This window comes from Magnolia sinica, chromosome 14, assembly GCF_029962835.1.
Source record: "Magnolia sinica isolate HGM2019 chromosome 14, MsV1, whole genome shotgun sequence".
Lineage (NCBI taxonomy): Eukaryota > Viridiplantae > Streptophyta > Magnoliopsida > Magnoliales > Magnoliaceae > Magnolia > Magnolia sinica.
This window is the reverse complement of record NC_080586.1, coordinates 57,272,675-57,295,033: the sequence shown is the minus strand read 5'-3', so window position 1 is coordinate 57,295,033 and position 22,359 is coordinate 57,272,675. Positions and strand designations below refer to the sequence as shown.

The 22,359-nt window shown below is 39.5% G+C and overlaps 1 protein-coding gene across 2 annotated transcripts in view; it reads left to right on the top strand.

The window, feature by feature from the left end:
* LOC131225793 (E3 ubiquitin-protein ligase KEG) overlaps positions 1-22,359 on the top strand; it is a 52,233-nt gene that overhangs the window by 21,748 nt on the left and 8,126 nt on the right. For both annotated transcript variants that reach the window (XM_058221387.1, XM_058221386.1), the window contains 3 exons: positions 1,138-1,262; positions 1,511-1,615; positions 1,788-2,021. In XM_058221387.1, coding sequence (XP_058077370.1) covers positions 1,138-1,262; positions 1,511-1,615; positions 1,788-2,021 — 464 coding nt within the window. The remainder of the gene's footprint in view (positions 1-1,137; positions 1,263-1,510; positions 1,616-1,787; positions 2,022-22,359) is intronic.

Below are 22,359 nucleotides of genomic sequence, written 5' to 3'. Positions count from 1 at the left end.
TGGCTTAAAGACAAGTTCGGGCAATTCTCAGTCCAATCTTTTTATAGGTCTCTTGTTGGGGTTCCTTCAAGAACATAAGTAGTGCGTACCTCCTATCTGTGGTCCTATGGGGCTCCACCTGAGGTTGCAGCGTTGGCATGGCTGGTGGGATGGAACAAGGTGCTCATGATCAATTATTTGTGCAAGAGTATGTCAATCCCCAATATTTGCTTCTTTGTAAGCAAAGTGAGGAATTGGATGACCATCTCATTATCCACTATCCATATGCGAAGGAAATATAGGAGTGTTTTTTGGGCAGCTTTGTGGTTGTGTGGGTGATGCCTGAGTCAATTAAGTTTTTTATGCTTTCGAAGCATGGTGTTGGGGTCGGAAAGAAAGTAGGAGGTCTTGGAGGTTGGCCTTATTGGCCGGTATTTGGGCCTTTCGGGGGAAATGGAACAGCCGATGCTTTTGCAATCTTTCTAGGGAAGCTCTAGTGGTCTTTAGAAGGGCTAGGCTGGATGTGTTGGATTGGGTTTCAAACTTAAATGTTCAAGTTGATTGGGTCCCTCCCTTTTTTTTGTCATTTGTAATTTTTTTCACTCTCTTGGCCTTTGATCAATAAAATCGTAACTTCTCAAAAAACATTGTTCACGAGTTTGTTGATATTAGGATAGGCGTGGCCTAGTTTATGTTGCATTCTGTAGTTTGAATTCTCTTTGCTTTTACTTTCTGGAGTTTTATGTTCGTAGACCACTCCATTATTATGATGGAGGCACATCAAAGAAAGAGTTATGTACTTGTGTGCTTCCTTGTCTTTTGATTCTTTAACTGGTGTTTTTTAATTGTATCTGGAAGTGCAATTTTTTGCTCTTTTATCAGAGATATTTCCATTTATGAGTTCATTTTTTTGTTTCTTCTACATCTACGAACAAAACCTGCAAGGCAATTACTCATTCTTGACCCTAAGGATTTCGTGTTTTCTCTTAAAGTTTCTACTCATTCCCATAATTGATTTACATTCTTATTGTTGTTGGAACCTGTTTCTTGACGGGTTAATAGTAAATTAGTAATTTGTATACTTCTAGCTGCCTTAGTTCAGAATAAGTTCCTCTTCCTTCTACTCACATATAAGCTGCTTTTGATCATCATGCCCAGGATGATGAAGGTGACAACGCGTTCCATATAGCAGCTGATTCTGCAAAGATGATACGTGAAAATCTGGAGTGGATTGTTGTCATGCTGCAGTATCCAAGTGCTGCTATTGATGTCAGAAACCACAGGCAAGCACTGAACTTGGTGAAATGTTGGGCATTTTCTATTTTTCAAGGCATATCATGAGATTTGTGTCATTTCCTTGTTGTTTCTGTTCCAAATTGTTTATTCGGAACTCCGCTAAAAACAGGGACCAAAAAAAAAAAAAAAGAAATGAAGGAAAAGAATGAAAAGTGGTTTCTAGGCTTAATGGTTTTTTAAATGGTGACCGGCATTGTGTTAGTGACTGATTTTCAAATGCCTTGATGGGAAACAGTGGCAAGACTTTACGTGATTTGTTGGAAGCCCTCCCCCGAGAATGGATCTCAGAAGATCTGATGGAAGCCCTCATGAGTAAGGGAATTCATCTGTCCCCAACCATGTAAGTAGAAACTGATCCTTTTCTTTTGTTGCTATTGATGCCTAGAATATTCGGGGTCTCAACATTTTTAAATAGCATTCATGCTCTTCAAAGCATTGTAATAATTGTTTATTATATGTATTTCACATATAAAATTTCAAACTCATCCCTCCTTGTTTTGGTTGGTATTTAGATATGAAGTAGGGGATTGGGTGAAATTCAAGAGAAGTGTGAAGACTCCTACATATGGATGGCAAGGTGCAAGGCATAAGAGTGTTGGCTTCGTTCAGAGTGTCATGGACAGGGATAACCTCATCGTATCTTTCTGCACTGGGGAGGTCCATGTTCTGACAAATGAGGTTATGAAAGTGATCCCTTTAGACAGGGGACAGCATGTGCAACTTAAACCAGACATTAAGGAGCCAAGGTATTTTGCTTCACAAGTACTACTGTCAAAATTTAAACTATAAATGACTGTAGCTGGGCTATATTGTTCATTATGTAACATCTTTGTGTAACTATTGAAGTCTCTGTTTAAAGTTCCCTAGCTTGACTGCTGAAATCTCTCTGAACATCATCATATTACAGTTAGTTTTATACTTTTTTATCAATAAGCATTAAGGGCAAGAAACTGGAACTGGCAGTAAGTGTTCAACTTCTACTGAGATGAAATCCCAAATCTGCATCGTGCATTGGTTATCATTTGGCCTTTCTATGGATGGTTGGTGGCACAAAGGAAGAGGCCCAACTCTTACAGATATTCAGCACTTGAACTCTTATACCTCCATGATGACTGCACTCCCCTAAACTCATCTAATCGCATATAAATAGTTCCCTTCGACAAGTAATGGATCACTCGGAATCAACAGGGTGACACTGCACCCATCATGAGGCCATGTGCTTCTGCCCTTGAGGACGTTGGCTCCCTGATCAGAATAGTGAACTTCTCCAAAACGATGATATTCTGACTAGGAAGTACCTTAAAGCCTTTACATTTGCCATCAAAATTTAATGAATTCATGCTTGGATGCAGGGTCCAGAGATTTTATAAAACGAAAAGGTTACTGGTTTTCCAAAGTCTATGCACATCTGTCACCAGTGAAAGATTGTCTGGAACAGTCGCACTCTTGAATGAGGGACGGCAGCTCCCGTTTCTACCTATTACACTGATCTCCATGATACGGCACCTTTAGCAGTTTTTATATTTTGTCAGGCATTGCAATTTTGTATTTGATCTTTTAGTCATTATGGTGGAAATCATAATCTCTATTAAGGGACATTATCTTAGTTGCATGAATGAGCGCGCACGCACACACACACACACACACACACACACACACACACACACACCTTTTATTATAATGCTAGAAATACAAAAACATACTCCACAGGAGCACACAACACTGTGTGCATGCACACACCCAAAATCACATAAAAACACACCACTTGCATTCTCTACAGAACCTCTATAGAGGCACTGCTCGGTGCTTCTTTTTTGAGCTTGCAGTTCGGACTCACACTGCTGCTGCTGCTTTAAGCTTTTACGGTTGCTTAAGTTTTTCAATAGACACTTCTATGAGCCTGAATTCCCTCCAATTCCCATCCGGCTTTGTGCAACTAAGGACTTGGGAGATGAGGCATCTCTACTGCTGTTAGTGTAAAATTCATGAGACCACTGTGGTCATTGGTGAAAAGTGAACCTAATAAACAGCAATGTAGATGAGAAAATGATGTAACATTTCTCCTTAAAAGTCAATAGGTCAACCACCAAGGCATATACAATAGACGACTTTTGTATATCCATATATGTAAGACAATAAAAACAAAAATTACACATGTATGACATGAACATCATCATTTTATGAATCCTATTTCTGAATCATATTTGAGAAAAGAATTCTCTTGATTGGTTTACGGAAGTTCAATGACCGGCTGCGCACCTTACATCAACCCTACTATGGACTTGGGACCACTGGCACATTGCTTCCAGGCTTAGAAATTGCTTCCAAATTTACCTAAAAATTTTCAAATAAAACAAGCCAAAGCACTAAAAATAGAGTTGTAGAATGCAGAATGGTTCAGGTGGTTGGACTGATCATCCACCCAGACAATGGGCCGGTTCACTAAAAACTTGTCAATTGGTGGTCAAATTGTTTGTTGAGAAAAATGAGTAAATCACTGATGCAGTCCATGTGGGCCCCACTTATCTCTAGGATGAAATCAAGAGGAAGGGCCATTTGCGTTCATCTCTATTTTGGTGGGATGCTGGGGGTTCTTTGTAATTTTGAGCTTTTGTGAGGCTTTTTTCAGTTATTTCCTTTTGGCTATCATGTGTTAGTTAGGAAGTTCCAAGGTCGTTAAGAGTTATTTTTTTATTAGTCAAAGGTTGTGAATCTTGTGAAGAGTGTGGTTCTTTGTAAATTTGAGCTTTTGAGGTGTTATTTCAATAATTTCCTTTTGGTCATTAGTTGTTAGTTAGGGAGCTACAAGGTTGTTAGAGTTGGTTTTGATTTGTTAGAGGTTAGTTGTGATTAGCACACCAATCAGTCAATCACATGATTAGTTAAAGGTTAGGGTTGTGCTATAAGTACTCTCTTGAGAGATTGTAATCGAGTTTCTTTTGATTTTTTGAAATGAAACTGCATTTCCTCTTCTAAGGGGAGAGAGTCTCCCTCTTTTCTTGCTCTCAATCAACGCTTGATACTCTTGTGGATTGCTTGATCATGGAGGATTCAAACAGTTTCTGCTAGAGACATTCAATGGTTTTGGATTCCTTGCCACACTGAGGCTGCACCATGGACTTGACACCCACTCCTGCATCAAGTGGTATTAGTTCCTCAGGTTTTTTTATGGATGATCAACATGAAGCAATCGCTGAATATTCATCCAAGAGTGTCAACGAATTGTTGGATGCACCTCTTGATTGTAGGAAGAGGCCGTTCAAGCTTTGAAATGTTATCTTGCTCGACCTAAGGTATCATCATCCATCCACATCTATTTCAGTTTCCTCTTTGTCGCAAATCTATAGCCCACCATTCCTATCGTGGCAATTTTCTGACTACAAAAAAATATTGAGACACCTACAATGACAAGCACAACTAACTCCTACAATGATAACCACAATGAGCTCCTTCCTTACCTTCTATTTCCACTTGATTCCCATTCAAAACTATAGACAATGACCCAATCGCATCTACAACCCTCAAATTGAAACCCACCCTATCACGAACCTATCCTAGCATGATTTCTCATATCAAACCTATCGGCCATACGTTTCTTTGGTTTCCCTGAGTTCAAGGTCGCGGAAGATACAAACTTGATGTAGAAAATAAGGAGATCAAATCCCTATGAGGGCAAATCAAGGAATTGACACAACACTTTGATGAACGGAAGTATGATCTTGAAATCAAGATTGAAGAGGATGACATCCCAAAAATCTATGGAATGTTCCGCGCCAAAGAATTTGAAGATTGGCTTGATGCGAAAGAGTGGATCTTAGAATTTCTTGCCATTCTGAACAATTATTTGTTAAGTCAATGGCAACTCGATTCAAAGACCAAGCGTTGGCCGGAGGAACACATCCACCTTATGAGGAAATGCCAAGAGTGACCCAAATTGCTATGTAGTCAAAGATGTGTCGTTTTATGATAGAGGTGTTCCTTCGACTAAGCACAACCTTTAGTGTCATTCACTAAGGCATTTCAACAAGCCTCTATGGTAGAATCCCTGCTCAATAAAGCCAGGTCTAGGGCTGATCAAGGTAGAACGCCTGTTTGAGTTTTGACGAAGGCGACGCATGCATGGTCCAAGAATATTCAAGATAAATTGACATCAACTTGCATGCCTTGAGCCATCAATCGAGGTGATGTTTGTGCACCTCTAGCACCACAAGGTAACATCAGAATTCGTTCTTGCAAACACTTCAAGTGTGGCGAGTCGGGGCATAGGGCCTCCGACTTGTCACAAGCAATCCATGTATCAAGAAAGAGAGGCAAGTGATGGTGATTGGTGAGTAACACTAAACTTGGAGACCATGATTGTCAAGATTAGAGCTGGTGTATAATTGTCATATCGACACGAATTTGGCAAGTCTCAAACATCATATGAGACATGATCTTTGATGTGAATTTGATTGAGTTGCCAAGAGTTTTTGGAGATTCAATTTATGATTGTTATGACGAGGATGTGGACGATGAGGTGGTGTAAACTGATGATGCTGATATTTGGGTACTTTGCAAGAACCTTCCAACACTAAGCAATCCAAGCTAGAAGATCTTCACAAATTTGGTGAGCGCCTTCAAGGGAGAGCCCGAGGGAAGCATGATAGACAATGAAAATGAACCATTGGACATAGTTGTACCAACACTTGCCAATGTCGTTGGGCCTATGGTGACTTCTTTGATCCATGTTGACAAGTTTTCAACATTGACCGACTCTCACCTAAGCTATATCCGTCTGCATTGAACATGACACATGGATGTATTGTTACTAGTCCATGTACAAATTAGATGTGGGAAGACTTCAGTCAGAAACTTCAAGTTGCCATATCTGTATGCATTGAAGCATGATTGACAATGAAAATGAACCATTGGACATAGTTGTACCAACACTTGCCAATATCGTTGGGCCTATGGTGACTTCTTTGATCCATGTTGACAAGCTATCAACATTGACCGACTCTCACCTAAGCTATATCCGTATGCATTGAACACGACACATGGATGTATTGTTACTAGTCCATGTACAAATTAGATGTGGGAAGACTTCAGTCAGAAACTTCAAGTTGCCATATCTGTATGCATTGAACCCGACACATGTGATGTTGGGTATGTGGTATATGACTGTGTGAGATTCTGATTCATCATCAATCGATAAATCGGGGATGACTCCTTTTTTTTTTTTTTTTTTTTTTTTTGCGGGGGTAAACATTGATGTTTAGAGATTTTTGTTTGATCCCTAGGAGTTTCATGTTCATGGCCCTACATGTGGACACAGGGCACACTGAAGACTTCGAATATACAACCATTATATTTATTTCTCGATTCACATCCATCCTACAAATGTGCATTAAACATTAAGCATCTTATCCTATACAATGGCTCTCCGAGTGAGGACGATGACAATAACTCAGGGACGAGGGGTCTGATGCAGTCCATGTGAACCCCACTTATCTCGAGGACCAAGATTGAGATGAAGGACCACATAAGGTCATCTCTTTTTTGGTAGGATTTTGGGTTCTCTGTAATTTTAAACTTTTGTGAGGTTATTTTGGTTTTTAGTTGTTATAAGGGAGTTAGAAGGTTGTTGGAGTTGATTTTGATTAGTTAAAGCTTAACCTTGCTTAGCCACTAAGCACATGAATGGTTAGAGGTTAGAAAGAATTGTTGTATAAAAACTCTCTTGAGTAGTGTTTTGAAAATCAAATTGGATTGTAAAATCGCAAGATGATTGAACTTGTAAATTATGTCACAAATCATAAAGTCATAGAATTTTTAGAATGTTTTACACAAATTATAGAAAAAAGTATGAAATAGTATTCATAAAATCTAGAAGAAGTTAGAATTTGATCAAATATTCATTGTTCTATGATACCACTTCATAATTTATAGATAATTGTAGAATATACTACTTCACACATTGTTTGACATTATTCGAATGGAATCAAACTAAATGGGGTTATGTTATTATTAAAAATGTTTTGATCAAGTAATTATCTAAACTTAAGCTAAAAAGATTGATTGCAAAGCAAAGAGTAACTAACAAGAGAATGAGATGATTTGTAGTCTGAAATGATTTTCCAAAAATTCTAGACTCCAAGGACTTGAAAAAGAGAGAGAAAGAAGGCATTCAAAATTGTGCCAAATCATGAATTTAAAGGTCTCATATGACTATATTACATAATTAACATATCGACTTAAACCCAAAATGTTCCCTCAAAGCATAAATGACATAATGTTTTTATAGTCACAAAGGGCTAGTTCCCAATGAGGCCTTCAAAGTAAAAATCATTTAGTAAGTTTTTTGTTGTTATATAAAGAATCAAATTGTCTCCTACTTGTTAGATGAGCTGGTAGAGACAGTGCAGAGTGTGTAAGTGATCCAGGGTTCAATCCTTGGTAGTGTTACCTTTCAAAATAAAGAATCAAATAAAACTTTTTGAGTTTAAAATCACAAAAATCCTAGAAAAACACAACTTAAATTCAATGTACATGACAAAAAGAAGTTTGAGTATAGGCCTTTAAGTTGAAGTCAAATCCTAACCACCATTACCCCAATAAGTATGGAGGGATTGTTCTTGAAGTAGCATTGCTAATTAATTGAGAAGGCAATATTAGGCCAGTTTAGAGGCATGTGCTGTAGCGTAACACACATCTACCTACAAAAATGATGTCAAAGGGGTGGATTTGGATTGCAGATAATAAGATTTCCATTGAATATTGGCACAATGTGTATTGGGTTTGAATCTTCCATAAAAAGGCAAAGAGAAGGTCAAAAGCATATCTATTTTTAGTGACAAGAAAGCTAGTGGAGGAATGAGAGCACACTATGTCCAGAAAGTTGTAGGAAGGGCCCAAGTCTTTCATATCAAGCATCTGTTGAGTAGGATGAATTGGAGTAATTTCGTGGTAATCAATTCGGCTAATAACATATCATCATCATTGAGAAAAAAAGTATCATATCATCAATATTCAAAAGAAGAATGGGCACCAGGAGTATGTTGAATGAAAGGAGAATGATCAACAAAACTTTGGAAATAGCCTTACAAACTGCAAAACTGTACCGATATGAAAACAATATGATCTTGGAATCTGTTTTGGGCCATATAAAGCCTTTAATATCCTTCTTATTGGTGAATTTATGCTTCTTGACGAAGATCACTATGTAGAAAGGCATTGGTGGCTTCCATTTCATAAAGAGGCCATTAATGGGATGCGACAAGCAAAAATAACATGAATGGTAGAGGACTTAGTCAATTGACCAATGTTGCAATCCATATACTTCTAAAAGCTGACAAGTTGCTAATTGTGTCTTCTAATGCTGAATAGCATAGTCAGAGGCATACCTGAGAGTGGAAACCCATTGAACGTGATGATCCTTTTGTTATTAGGTTGAGATGAAGGACCAATATGCTTTTGCTCGTTTCACTACTTTGTGTACCCTAGAAACATTCTTTTGCCAATCCTATAGAACTTGTGCTATTCCACTCTATTCCCTATTCCAGGGCTACTGGAATGATTCCTCTACTTCTCAGTATTTTGGTCTACTCAAAGACTTCAGGGGCTCCCCTCTGGTACCTAACCAATGAGTCAATTTTGTATCAAGAATGATGAATATCTCCCGATTTTTATCAGTGCTACTGTCATAAAAGATGTTGTTGCTCAAGTTGGTGGTGTAGAGACTAGAGGATTCTTTAATGCTTGGCTCACCTTTACACATTTTTTTCCCAATCCTATAGAGCTTGTGCTATTCAACTCAACTCACAACTCGAAAACTACAAGCATGATTCCTCTACTATAAGTGTTTTGGTCCAATCAAGAGTTGATGTGATGCATTGGCTTCTATTCAACAATTGATTTTAGATGAGAAACTTTTTAGTTCTCCCAATGGGCTTGGAGCCTTGGAACCAACTATGACCTTTCGTTAGTTCTGTCAGTATGCGAGGTGCCAACATCCATTTTGAGTTCCCTTTCTTATTTTTAATGAGCTTTGGGTCCCTACACTTAACCAGGATGCTCATGTGGCTCCTCCTTCCTCATCACAAGGTACATTGTCCTCTTCTTGCTTTGTTGCTTAATGTGATGGAGGTTCTTATGGTGCTCTTTCCAGTTGTGGTGCTCGTGGAGCACATTTTGGTCATGGTGATCAAGTGCTTGTTCACTAAGCTGATGTTATACGTGGCCATGCTCCTCTTAACACAGTTTATTATGCCTCATCCCAAACATGGAGTGCCATATTGGACATGCTTCTATAACCCATGGGGTGTGGGGCATGGGCAATGAGATAAAAGGGATTTATTCGCCATGCTCTATCAGTTCAATCTTTTAGAGCAAGTGGTTAATTGTCATGCATCATTTTAGTTTCCCTCTGCCTAGCTAACTTGATCAATATCGACAAAAGAGCTTTGACAAAATTCTTTTTCCTGCCTATCAATTGGACAAATCAAACTTACTTCCGCTTTATCTAACAAGCAAGCACATTCTCCATTATTTTTGGCGCATCGTGATTTATAAGGCCCCTCTCCAATTCTCTCGACATCTAGTGTGCGCGCGCATGTGTGGCTTGCTTTATTTGGTGATGGCGGTATTTGTCATTCATGCTTTTATACACTTCATAAAAAATTGTATTTCTTGTGTTTCATGATATTTAAAAGGAATGTTGATAATTTGTTCAGCACTACTATCAGAGTTTCTCTAATCCATTTGTTACCTACCTTCCTGACAATCTAACCACTTGGCCAACCTCACGTCCTACACCGCTCCAAAATTGGATTTTATTTATTTATTTATTTATTTATTTGAGAGATCGCACCAAAATTGGATTCTAGAACAGAAAAAAAAAAAAAAAAAAACATGTGATAGAGAGGATTATCACCTCTCTTTCAGAGCAAGATTCCACAATGGGTCAAGGCTTTGCCAATGGCATTCTATATAATCAATTACCTGCCACCGGTTGTCTAAAATCAGTCGCTCAGTGAGCTACTATTAAAGGTAAACCTGGTTATGTCTTTCTCTATGTGTTTGTTGTGGATGCTATCCCAACATGTCTGCCAATGCCCTTGACAAGTTTGCTCCTAAATTTGGTATCGATCCCTAGCGGGGGTGGCTAACATGGAGTGTGTGTACTGACATGGGTGTGTACTAACAAGCTAACCCAAAAAAAAAAAAAAAAGTTTGCTCCTAAATTGAAGAAGTATATTATCATTAGATATAGCTCCGGTCACAAAAATTACCATTGTTTTGACGTTGTTATTGGAAAGGTAGTGGTTTTTTCTGATATGACTTATTATTAAATCACTTTTTCATATAAAGGTCTTGCACTAAGCCTTCATCATCAGCTACTAGGGTTCTTCCTATTCCACCTCAATGTACACAAGTTTATATACTAGAGAACCCTATCACGTGATTCATTTATTTGTGACCCGGAGATCTACTTCTTTTGCAATGATGATGTTCTCGCATTTGATGGGTGCACACTCCAAGACTTGTGCTCAGAATGTGATCCTCTTCAAAATGCTCATTCCCTAGCCTCCACTAGCATTTCTTTAGATCCATCCTTGCACTGAAAAAGGTTCTAAAGATCCCAAATGGTGTGCCACAGTGGATTAAGAATATGCTACCCTTTTTTGTAATCAAACGTGGATTTGGCACCCTACTCCCTGCATATGAATGTTGTTGGTTGCAAATGGTTATATGAGCTTTTGCATGAAGTGGAGGGCTCCATCAAAAGGCACAAGGCTTTTTTAGTTGCAAATAGTTTTAGTCAGTATTATGGGCTTGACTTTGATGAAAGATTTTGCCCAATTGTAAAACCAACTACTGATCACTTTGTCTGCTTCGTAGGCATCACCTATTGATGGCCCCATTTGACAACTAGATGTTAAGGATGCCCTTCTTCATGGTTTTTTAATTTTAATTTTAATTTAATTTATTTTATTTTATTGAGGATGTTTAAATTGCAATAACTGCCGAGATTTGAAGATATGCAATAACCACCAAGATTTGAAGATCTGGTCAACCAAATCATGTCGACTTGTGTAAAGCTATCTATGGCTTGAATAGGCTCATACCTATTTCAAACCTTGATCAAGGGCCATACTCTCAGTTAAACCATAGGTCCTGAAGTCTTCTTATTACTACCTCCATCCACATCCTTTTGGGCCTTCCCCTTGCCCTTGGAGCCTTCAACTTGAACTAACATTCCTTTTAACTAGTGCAGTTCTTGGCCTCCGTTGGACATTGCCAAACCATCAAAATCTAATTCCCCTCATCTTATCACGTATTGATGCTACTCCTAAATTCTCTCAAATTAATACATTTATAATTCTATCCTTGTCTTACCACTCATCCATCTCACAATCCCCTTTTCAACCTTTATCATGCTATGAACATGTTGCTCCTTGACGGCCTAGCATTCCTTTTATAAAGCATGGTTGGTCTTACAATTATCATATAAAATTTCCCTTTCAGTTTCATTGGTACACAACGATAGCATAAAACTCCAAACGCACACCTCCACTTTATCTACCCAACCCAAATTCTATGAGCAACATTTATATCAATATCTTAGATCTCCATAATTATTGACCCAAGGTATCGAAAATGGACATTTTGGGGTACTTGATTAATTCCTCGTTTCCACTCTTGTTGTTATTGAACTTGCATTCCATATATTCTTAGGCTGACTAATTAAAAAACCTTTAGATTCGAAATCATCATCTGTAGTTCTAGCTTTGTACTTACCCTCTTGCTCGTGTTGTCAATCAAAACCATGTTATCTATAAACAATATACACCATGAGACTTCTTTTTGTAAATGCTTTGTTAACTCATCCATGACCAATGCAAAAAAAGGTACGGGCTCAATGTTGACCCTTGGTGAATGCCTATAGTGTTTAGAAATTCACTCGTCTCTCAACTAGTGGTCCTCACACATTTGTTACCTCTCTCATACGTATCCTTAATCATGTCAATGTATCCTCTTGGAACTATTTTCTTTATCAACACCCACCAAATTAACTCTCTAAGGACCCTATCATGTGCTTTCTCTAACTCAATAACGACCATGTTGAGATCCTTCTTCCTGTCCCTATTTTCTCCATCAACCATCTAAGTAGGAAAATAGTCTCAATGATCATGGTCTGGATCCAAACTGAATTTCTGATACATTTGTCTCATGCCTTAAATCTTTGGTAGATCACTTTCTTCTAGAGTTACATAGTATGAATCATAAGTTTAATCCATGATAGTTAGTGCAACTCTGTATCTTCCTTTATTCTTATAAATAGATACCTGAGGTACCTTTCTTCCATTCATTTGGCATTTATTTGGATCTTACATTCTTGTTTAATGAGTTTGCCAACCAAAATAAACCAATATCTTTTGTGCACTTCCAAACCGCTATTGTTATATCATATAGTCTAAGGGCCTTTCTTGGTTTCATCGCTCTTAAAGCTTCTTCACTTCAAAATATTCTAATCGTAACAAAGTATTTATAGCCTCCAATGTCATTTGAGTCAATGATTCCTTCTACCCTAAGCTCTTGAAGTGGTTGTCGTTTAACAAGTTCTGGAAATAGCTTTTTCATCTCTCATTGATCTCATCGTCCTTAGCCAATATCCTCTGGTCATCCTTCTTAATGCATCTCATGTGATCCAGTTCTTACCCTTATCGTCATTTTTGTAAGTTTGAAGACTCTTTCTCACCTTTTCGTCCCCAATATATTATAAAGATCATCGTATGCCTTATGTTTAGCCCCACTTACAACTTTCTTAGCATTCTTTTTGGCGCTTCTATGTTGTAAACAAGTTTTCCTCATTTTAAGTCCCTTGCCAAGCCGGGTGCCGTTTCTTTCCACATAACATTAACTTCTCCCTAGATATTCCACTTTCCTTTTTTCCATCAATTTATTACTGAATAACGTTGTTCTCTCTTTTAAATTCCACCACCTCATTTTTGGACATTGATTATTTTCACTTCCTTTCTTCCATCACTAAATGTAAACATCCATAACTATTTACCTATCTTACATAGTCAAGTTTTATCCTTGTATAACCTTCCAATCTTTACATATTGATTGTTCAGCCTTCCTAAGTAGAAAGAGATCTATCTAGGCTTGTATATGATCCACTTTTGGTAGTTATTATCTCTTTTTACATGACTAAACATATCAAAATTGATAATCACTTTGTCCACTCCACTTGATTCATTGAATTCCACTCAAATTTAGTTTATCAATCCTCAACATAGGCCTAGATGTAGTTTAAAATTACTTTCTTATATTTCTTCATGGTTGACATGAATAAAGAAGTGGAAAAACACAAGAAAAATTGAAAATAAAATTTTTCATAATGGACCCTTGTGGCTACTCATATAGGCTTGCAATGGCCATATCAGACCCATAACAGTGCCAATACGGGGCTTATTGATAGGGCCTATTTTTTTTAATAATGGATTGAGGCCATAATAACTGTTTTTTTTTTCTAATACCATTGTCACCTTGATGAACTGTGTTCTGATATCTCCATCAAAGCTCTTTCAAGGGCCTGTTCTGATGGGATCTGGTGCATTGATGCTGGTATGATCAAACCCTCTTTAAAAGGTCTGTTTTTGTTAGTTCTAGAGCAAGTTGATCGTCTCCTCACAATAGGTGCTTACATTGAAAGGGAGTGTTAAGGGATACATATTGGTGATCTTGTAAGTAAGGCATTCTTCTAATGAAGTAAACTCTCAAATTTGTGGAATCCTCCTAGGTTTTTGATAGTATTCCTAGATATGGCCTTAGAGGCCTATAAATATCATATATTGTATAAAATCCTATTCATTGAAAAATACAAGTGTTTCCATTATTTGTTGTATGAAGGGAATCCACTTGATCAAGTAAGCCAATGTGTAAGTGTCAGCGGTAGATTCCTGCTCCCTAATATCATTCAGAAGGTTATAGTTATGTTGCAGTAGTCGTTAATAGCCAACCATTAGGTAATAATTGGTCTTCATTATTTCAAGACCAGACTCTTGGAAGTTGGTAGTCCTGCTATTGTTTTTGCAGTTGATAATCTGGTATTTTGCTAATTAATTGAGTTTTTTGGCCTTTTGTGTTCTAAGAGGTTGACCATATAATAATTTTGTCGGTAATTTGAACGATCAAATTATTAAGCAGGGGCTATAAATGATTAAAACACACTCATTGATCATTGTCATTTGCAAGTCTTTCTTGGAACAAGTTTAATTAACGCAGTTAAAACTGCCCCTCGGTCCTTCATTTTCCTTCTACTCTTTTTCTGCTTGTGTCACTAAATATAAATAAAGAAATAAAAAAGAACGATAACAATGGCTAACTTGACTAGCAATTATATTACACAAGCCTTATGGAGCTGATACTCAGAAGCGAAGTCTTTCAGCATCAAATTGCAACGCTGCATTAGGAGTTGGTGTCTAGGGCTAACTTCATCTAGCAAATTAGCTTCTTTTTTTTTGGCCTTCTTTACAATGTGTTATTGTTATAACTACTATGGTAATTGCTTTGTGAGGTTTAATTAGTCATTGTGAATTATGTGGTAATTCAGAAAAATATGACATGTTTGGGTGACTTAGTTGAAACTTACTGATGCAGTAGGTCATTGACAGGGCCACTCTGGGTCTAGATTCTCTCCAAATTTGGAGCTGAAAATGTTGCCTTGTGAGGTTTATTTAGTCATTGTAAATTATGTGGTGATTCAGAAAAGTATGACATGTTTGAGTGACTTAGGTGAATCTTATTGATTCGGTAGATCATCGACAGGGCCAATTTGGGTCTAGATTCTCTCCAAATTTGGAGTTGAAAATGTCGTAGTGTGTTCACTGAAGTTGAAACCAAGACTGAATGATTCCCAAAAGCCCACTAGTGGAAAGTTGAAACTAGTGATGAATCAACCCTCTCTTAGTACTACCAAAGGCAAAACATGCCAAAAGGGAAGCAACACATGCTATAAGAATCCTTAGAAATAATGTAAAAATCCAAAAGTTTTTATTTTAAAATATCATAATGGTCTGTTATAGGCAAAAAAAAAAAAAAAAAAAAAAAAACATGAGGTCGTGATCGTGGGTTGGTCGAGATTCAGGTTGAGAGGTCGATCTACCTAGAGGAGTAGAGAGGTACACGAAAAGATCGTCTTCATTGTTGACAAAGATAGCGAGCAAGGAAGAAAGACATAAGATAAGCAATGGGAAGGGGGAGATGGGGCATTGGGGGTTGGGGGGCAAGGGGAAGAGAATATCGGGGGAATGAAGGAGAGGATAGGGGGAAAGAGGTTGAAATCTGGGTGAGGGTTTTGGAGAGGGAGCAGAGGGGGGAAATCGTGGGAGTTTATTGGGGGAAAGGGAGGTAAGGAAGAGGCAGCAAAGGTGCGGGAAAGGAGCTTCTTAAAGAGGGGGACCTCTAGTCAAGAGTAGAAGGATGGGGGGTGGATTCAAGTCGGAAGGGATTCTATAAGCTGGGTAGAAGGGAAGGTCGTGAGCTCAGGGCTCTGCTAGATCTTCGGATGATCTTCGTGGGAAACTTTCTAGATGATTGGTTTGAATGACATTTTTCTAGGGCTTTTGGGAATTGCATAAGCTCATCGAAGTGGTCATCCTGAGGGGTAGGGGTTCAAAGGCTGAAAGGACTTCGCCTTTGTGAGGATGGCATTATAGGAAGATGTGAGTTCATGGCAGCTTTGAATGAGAACTGCTTCGGCGGGAGAAGGCTCTCGATGCAATGAGCTCATTATGGTCTGAAGGTTGTAAACAATGTTGCCCCACAAGAAGCGAGTGAGAATCGGAACTCGTTAAGGGGAGATGAAAAGGTTTGGGCCAAATGAAGTTGGTGACAAGAAGGGGATCTGCAAGTCACAGGGTTTGAGGGGATCGAGCTCCTATCGAGATGTAGTAGTGGGAATCTCGTTGGGGGAGAGGAGGGAAAGAGAGTCCAAAATAGGGGAGGACCTCTCAGAGGATGATAGATGGGTGTGGGTGGAGAGTCTGGAGGTGTGTTTCCATCCAGATGTGGTGGAGAATTCCTGGAGAGCTCTCCAACGACATCTGGTAGTGTCGACAAGGAAGGGGCTTCGGTGGTTGAGGTGAGAGAGTGGTTGGCCACCTGTTGTGTGTGGAGGATTGCATCTTGAAACCACTGAATGACTCTGAGGTATGGATCCATTTGAGGTGATCTGAAAACTTGGACAAAGTTCTTGTCAAAGCCATGTTTAGCAAGGGTTTGGTGGAAGCTTTGTGTCGGTGGTTTGATAGGTCTAAGTTCGGGTTAGAGGTCATCCACTTCCAATTATGGGATCTGCCTTCGAAGTTATGGTTCTTCAAAGCCTTTGTCGCAGTAGGATCTTATATCAGGGATGGGTTGGCTATAGATAAGGCGATGGAAGCCTTTGCAAAATTGAGAATGGCAAGAATGTGTGAGGAAGAAGAAGAGAGATGTTGTTCCAGATAGTCTCCATTGTACTTGGGGATATGAGGCCCTTGGCTAGGGGCATGAAGGAAGAGGGGGAGAGATGGTCTGGTCTGGTGCTTGCCAACAAAATAGTGAAGCTGAAGGGGGAAGAGGTGGGTGTAGGAGAGAGTGAGGGAGATGATGGAGCACGATGTGATTGCTCCAACATGGTACCAATACTAGGAGGTGCTTCATGGCAACTAGTGAGTGGCATGTCAAAGGTTGGAGCAGTGGCGGTCTCCAGCTCGACAACTAGCTTGCTGAGGGCAAGGTCAAGAGGTGGCGGTGGGGGTCTCACTGCCTGTCTAACAAACAAAATGTAGGGTGACTAGTTAAATGAGAGAGGGACGTGTATACCAGTTGGTGGTAGGCTCAAAGGGATGGGGCTATCAACCAACGACATGTGGATGGCTTTGAAGGCGATGCAGGAGCTTGGTGGTGGTCGAGGGGAGATAGGTTGTCAGGTTCTCAGCCGGTAGATAGGTTTGGATTCTCGAAGCTCTCAGTTGGGGCCACGTGTCAGGTTGACTCTGGCTTAGAGCAAGCACATGGTGTGCCAGTGGAGGACGTTGGCACACGTGTCTAGAATGGGGAAAGATTCGTTTCTCTAGTGCATGTGCCTTTGCCTAACTCCCTTTGATGTTTTGTCACTTTCCTTTTGTGTCGTTGGAAGCATGGGGTTAGGGGAATGTGAATCGTTGATGCTGCTTCTTCCTTTGTATGCGTGAAGGTAAGTCCCCCAGAATTGGAACAATAAAGGTAGGAGTTAGTAAGAATGTGGTTGATTCTTTTCTAGAGGCATTACACATTCCCCCAATTCAAGAACCAAGAGGAGAGGTCGAAGTTCTGTGTTGTGGCCAGGATTTATTGGAGATTGATGATGGACCCTTATTGTGTGTGAGGGATCTCTGAGTTAGAAGCAACAGAGATGAAGTGGAAGGAGCTGATCAAATTGGTGGGAATAGTTCCATTTGACAACTGTGTTGAAGACTACATTGCCTAATGTCAGTTCATAGAGGAATGGAGAGCTTAGAATGCTCGGGCAAAGAATGAGGGGATGATTTAAATGTCACCAAAGGGAAGAAGGGAGCTTGTGAGACTTTTAAGTCTCCTAATTATGATTCAGGTGTTTCATCTAGAAATGGGAAGAAGGGAAAAGGGGTTCATGCTTAAATGACAATGCTTAGTTAGAATTTAAAGGAGTTGGGTTGTCGGGAGAAGCGGGTTCACATTAGATATCTTTGCAAAAGTTCTAAAGTCCAGCCGATGGCTTAGAGACTTAAATGCAAGTGATGGATAAGAATCTTATCGCCTTTATCTGGGGGGCTAGGGAGAAAGACTGGGTGGCGCTAGATGCTATAGGAGCAGTAAGGGGATTGGTTGTAATCTAGGATTCTAAGGTGTGAAAAGGAGGAATTGTGGTATGATAAATTTTTAGTTTCAGTGTTGATGAAAGGGGTTACATCAGGATCAAGGTGAGTGTTTACTTTTGTTTACGAACTGAATTTGGCATTTTGGGAGTTAGACTTGGTTTAGAGCAAGTGGCATCCATGGGTTCTGAGGGGCGACTTTAATGTGGTCCAGTTTACATTTGAGAGGTTAGATTACGTGGAGCATGCAGGAATTTTCGAGTTGGGTGAATAGAAATGAGTGGTGGACATTCCAATGGGTGATGTTAAGTTTACATAGAGTTATAGATAGGAAAGGCCCACAATGTCGAAGTTGGATAGATTATTGGTTTCCTTAGATTTGGTGGATATCTTCCATTTTGTTTAGCAAAGAGGCTTCCCGAGCCCCGTTTTCAATCACTATCTGATAGTTTTGGCAGTGGCCAAGGAAAATTGGGGCCTTAAGCCCTTAAGATTCAAGTTGATGTGGCTTTGTGAGTAAATGGCATTCTTTCCAAGTTGAAGGCATTGCTGGGTTTAAATTATACAATAAGTTGAAGCAACTCAAAGGGAAGATTATTGATTGGAAGAGGGACGTTTTAGGGGAAAGGAAAGCTGAAGTTGAAGCCATATTGCAGGACATCCAAGCTATTGTTGTGAAGGAAGAGAGTGATGATTTGTCTCCAGAGGAGAGGGCAATGAGGGTTAAGCTTTTCCAGGACCATATGAGTCGACTCTTGGTAGAGGAGATCAAATGGCAACAACGGTCGTGCGTAACATGGTTGAAGTGGACAAAAATGCAAAGTTTTTCCGTAGTATTACATACCCATGTGCAAAAAATGATGAGATCCATAGTGTAATAGTGGGAGGGCAGAAGGTAAATCTCAGGTTTGCCACATCATTGTGCAGTTCTATGAAAATTTATTAGTAGATGAGAGATGGGAGAGGCCTCGGTTGGATTGCTTGCCTGTCAACCAATTGCCATCGTTGAAAGCAGAAAGCCTTGAGAAGCCATTCTCGGTGGAAGAGGTAAAGGTGGAGATGGACTCATTGGGTGGGGACAACCCCACATCCAGATGGTTTTCATTTGGTGTTTTTCGCAACCTTTTGGGAACTAGTTAAGGTGAATTAGTTTTATTGTTGAATTCTGGGGGAGGGGTTGTCTTTCGTTAAAACCAGGGGCTTCATTCATAACTATCATCTCAAAGATAGGAGGGCCAGAATGCTTGTGTGATTTTTGCCCTATTAGTCTCTAATTGGTGGCCCGTACAAAATCCTCCCAAAATTTTTAGCTACAAGGTTTCAAGCAGTTTTGGACTATATCGGAAAACCCAAGGCGCGTTTGTGGCAGGTAGGCAATTTCTAGACAAGGCTCTTATTGCCGACATAAGTGATTGGATTTGAGGCATAAGGAAAGGAAGAAGGGGATGCATGTAATTTAAATATCGAAAATGCATATGACCATGTGGATTGGGCTTTCCCTAACTATCCAGCTAGGAGATTGGGTTGTGGCAATAGGTGGAGAAGTTGGATGAAAGAATGTGTTAGTTCAACAAGGTTTTCAGTCTTTGTTTGTGGCTCTCCTAAAGACTTTTTTCAGGCTTCAAGAGGCCTTAGGCAAGGCAATCCACTCTCCCCCTTCCTCTTTGTGTTGGTGGCTAAAGCACTAAGCAAGATGCTCGAGAAAGGCTAGTCAATTGATCCAATTAGAGGCTTTAGGGTGTCTCCGATTTCTAACCTTCAATTTGCTAGGGACATTATCATTCACTTTTATGATGCAAAAGTTGGAAATGGTGGATAATCTGAGAAAGTCGGTGAGATGTTTTGAGGTGGTGTTGGGTCTAAAAGTCAATATTTTCGAGAGAATTGCATGGTGTGTGCTCAACTACTAAAGAGACTACTAAAGAGGTGGCTGCCTTGGCAGAGGTTTTTGGGTGTAAGATGGGGTCTCTTCCATTGGCATATCTTGGGCTTCCCTTGTGTGTTGGCAAACCTACAAACATTTGTGTGACAAGGTTATTGAAAGGGTTGAAAGGAAGTTGTTTTGAAGGAGAAGTAGACATCTTTCTTTATGGGGGCAGGTTGACGTTGATCAAAGCAACCATGTTGAATTTCCCGATATTATTTCATGTCACATTTCAAGTGCCCGACATAGGTGCTAGATAGGTTAGAGAGGGTAAGAAGGAATTTTTTGTGGCAAGGAGCTGTGAAGCATAAATTCCACCTCTTAAAGTGGGAAGAGGTATGCATACCATATAGGGGGCTTGAGTCAGAGGAAGGATGATTGTGGAGAGTAATAGTCTGCAAATACGATCTCCAGGAAAGGGATGGTGGGTGAAGGACTCGTCTTTTTAGGTGTCGGGATTTGGGGGGTGTTCACATCTTTGACAAATAAGTTTCAAGGATGGGATCCACTTTTGTTGGGATGATGAGAAAAGGATCTAGTTTTGGAAGAACTTGTGGATTGGGGAGGGGATGGTGGGTGAAGGACTCGCCTCTTTACAAGGCATCGAGGTTGTGGAGGGTGGTCACATCTTTGACAAATAGGTTTTAAGGATGGGATTCGCTTTTCTCTGGGTGATGGGAAAAGGATCCAGTTTTTGGAAGGACTTGTGGATTGGGGAAAGTTTGCTCTTATCTGCATTCGTGACCCTAGACGAAGTAGCTACAGATTTGGGGGTGATCATTGACTATGCTTCTCACTCGTTGATGATTCTATGGTGTGGTCTCCCCCTTGCTGCAGAAACTTGTCAGACGAGGAAATGGAGGAATTTGCTCATCTTTTGGTGAGGCTTTAGTGCCTCAAGCTATCTCCGAGCGAGAAGGATTCCGTGGTATGGACCTTGGAGGGAATGATCGATGCTTCCAAAACAAGAGTGGGTCAAAGAAGGATGTCTATAAGAGGGGCTGAAACGAATGTAATAGGTTGGTGTTTCATGTATGGTTGGTCATTCTTAGTCGGGATGTAATTTGTTCTGTAGCTTTAAGCCTTTTGTGCTCCCCTTAATAAAATTACCGCTATCTTTCCAAAAAAAAAGGGGATCTCGGAGCAAAGATACCTTTTATATAAACCTTAAGCGACTAAGAAAAACTCTAAAGTAATAGAAAATGATGAAAATGCCATTGAATCCTGTCACCACTATATAGATAATGCGGGGGCATTTTTACACCGGGCTCAAGTGGGGTGCCCTGTGGGATGCAGAGGCACACTCGGGGTGGGCCGCCCACGGAACCCATTGATTTGGGGCCCGTGTGAGGTGAGTGGCTCGTGTGAGGCGGAACCCATGGATTTGGGGCCCACGAGGAGGGTTTGGCTAAGGACCTAACCCATGGATTTGGGGGTTGGGCTATGAGATAAAGGGATTAATTCGCCATGCTTTATTAGTTCGAGCTTTTAGAGCTAGTGGTTAATTGTCCTGCATCAATAGATCTTTTGTAAATTAGCCATAACTTGCTCAAATGACCTGATCTTGGGCTTGTTTGAAAGCTTACTCAAAAGGCTTTCAAGCAGGTCTAATTTTATGTTCTAGCATTGTTTGATGCCCAAAAAGTGATCGGCCAAATAAGTGACATAAATATAGAAGGAAAATGTATTTAGTAAGTGATGACTCAATCTAATTCTATCAACTAAGATAAGTAAATCATATAAATTTGAGGACAATTTGATTAATCCCAAAGGCCCGTCTTCATTATCTGACAATTTTTCTTATCACGTTTATCAATGTTGTCAAATCACATATGCGATCGTGTGTGATTGCATATGCCTGTGCGCATATGCGATCGCATAATCGCATCTGCGGTCGCTTTTTTTTTTTCTTCGAAATTTTTATAAAAAAATCAGAAAAATAGGGGAAAAATAAGAAAAAAATGAATAAAATATAAGAAAGTAGGGGGAACTTTCATTAGTTAATAGATAAATAATTTTATATGTCATTGCAATACATTTAAGTAAAATAAAACCAATTAAACAATGAATTAAATATTAGGTCATCAACATTCGACAATATAGTTAGCAAATATTAATCAACGATTCAACATTTAACAGTACAGTCAACAATCAACATCAACACACTTAGTAAGTAAACAAAATGAAGAAGTTATTTATTTATTATTAATCTAATCATCTACTATATACATTGATCTATTTGCCATTGTGGTATTTGATCACCACCACCATCGTCATCATCACCATCATCATCCT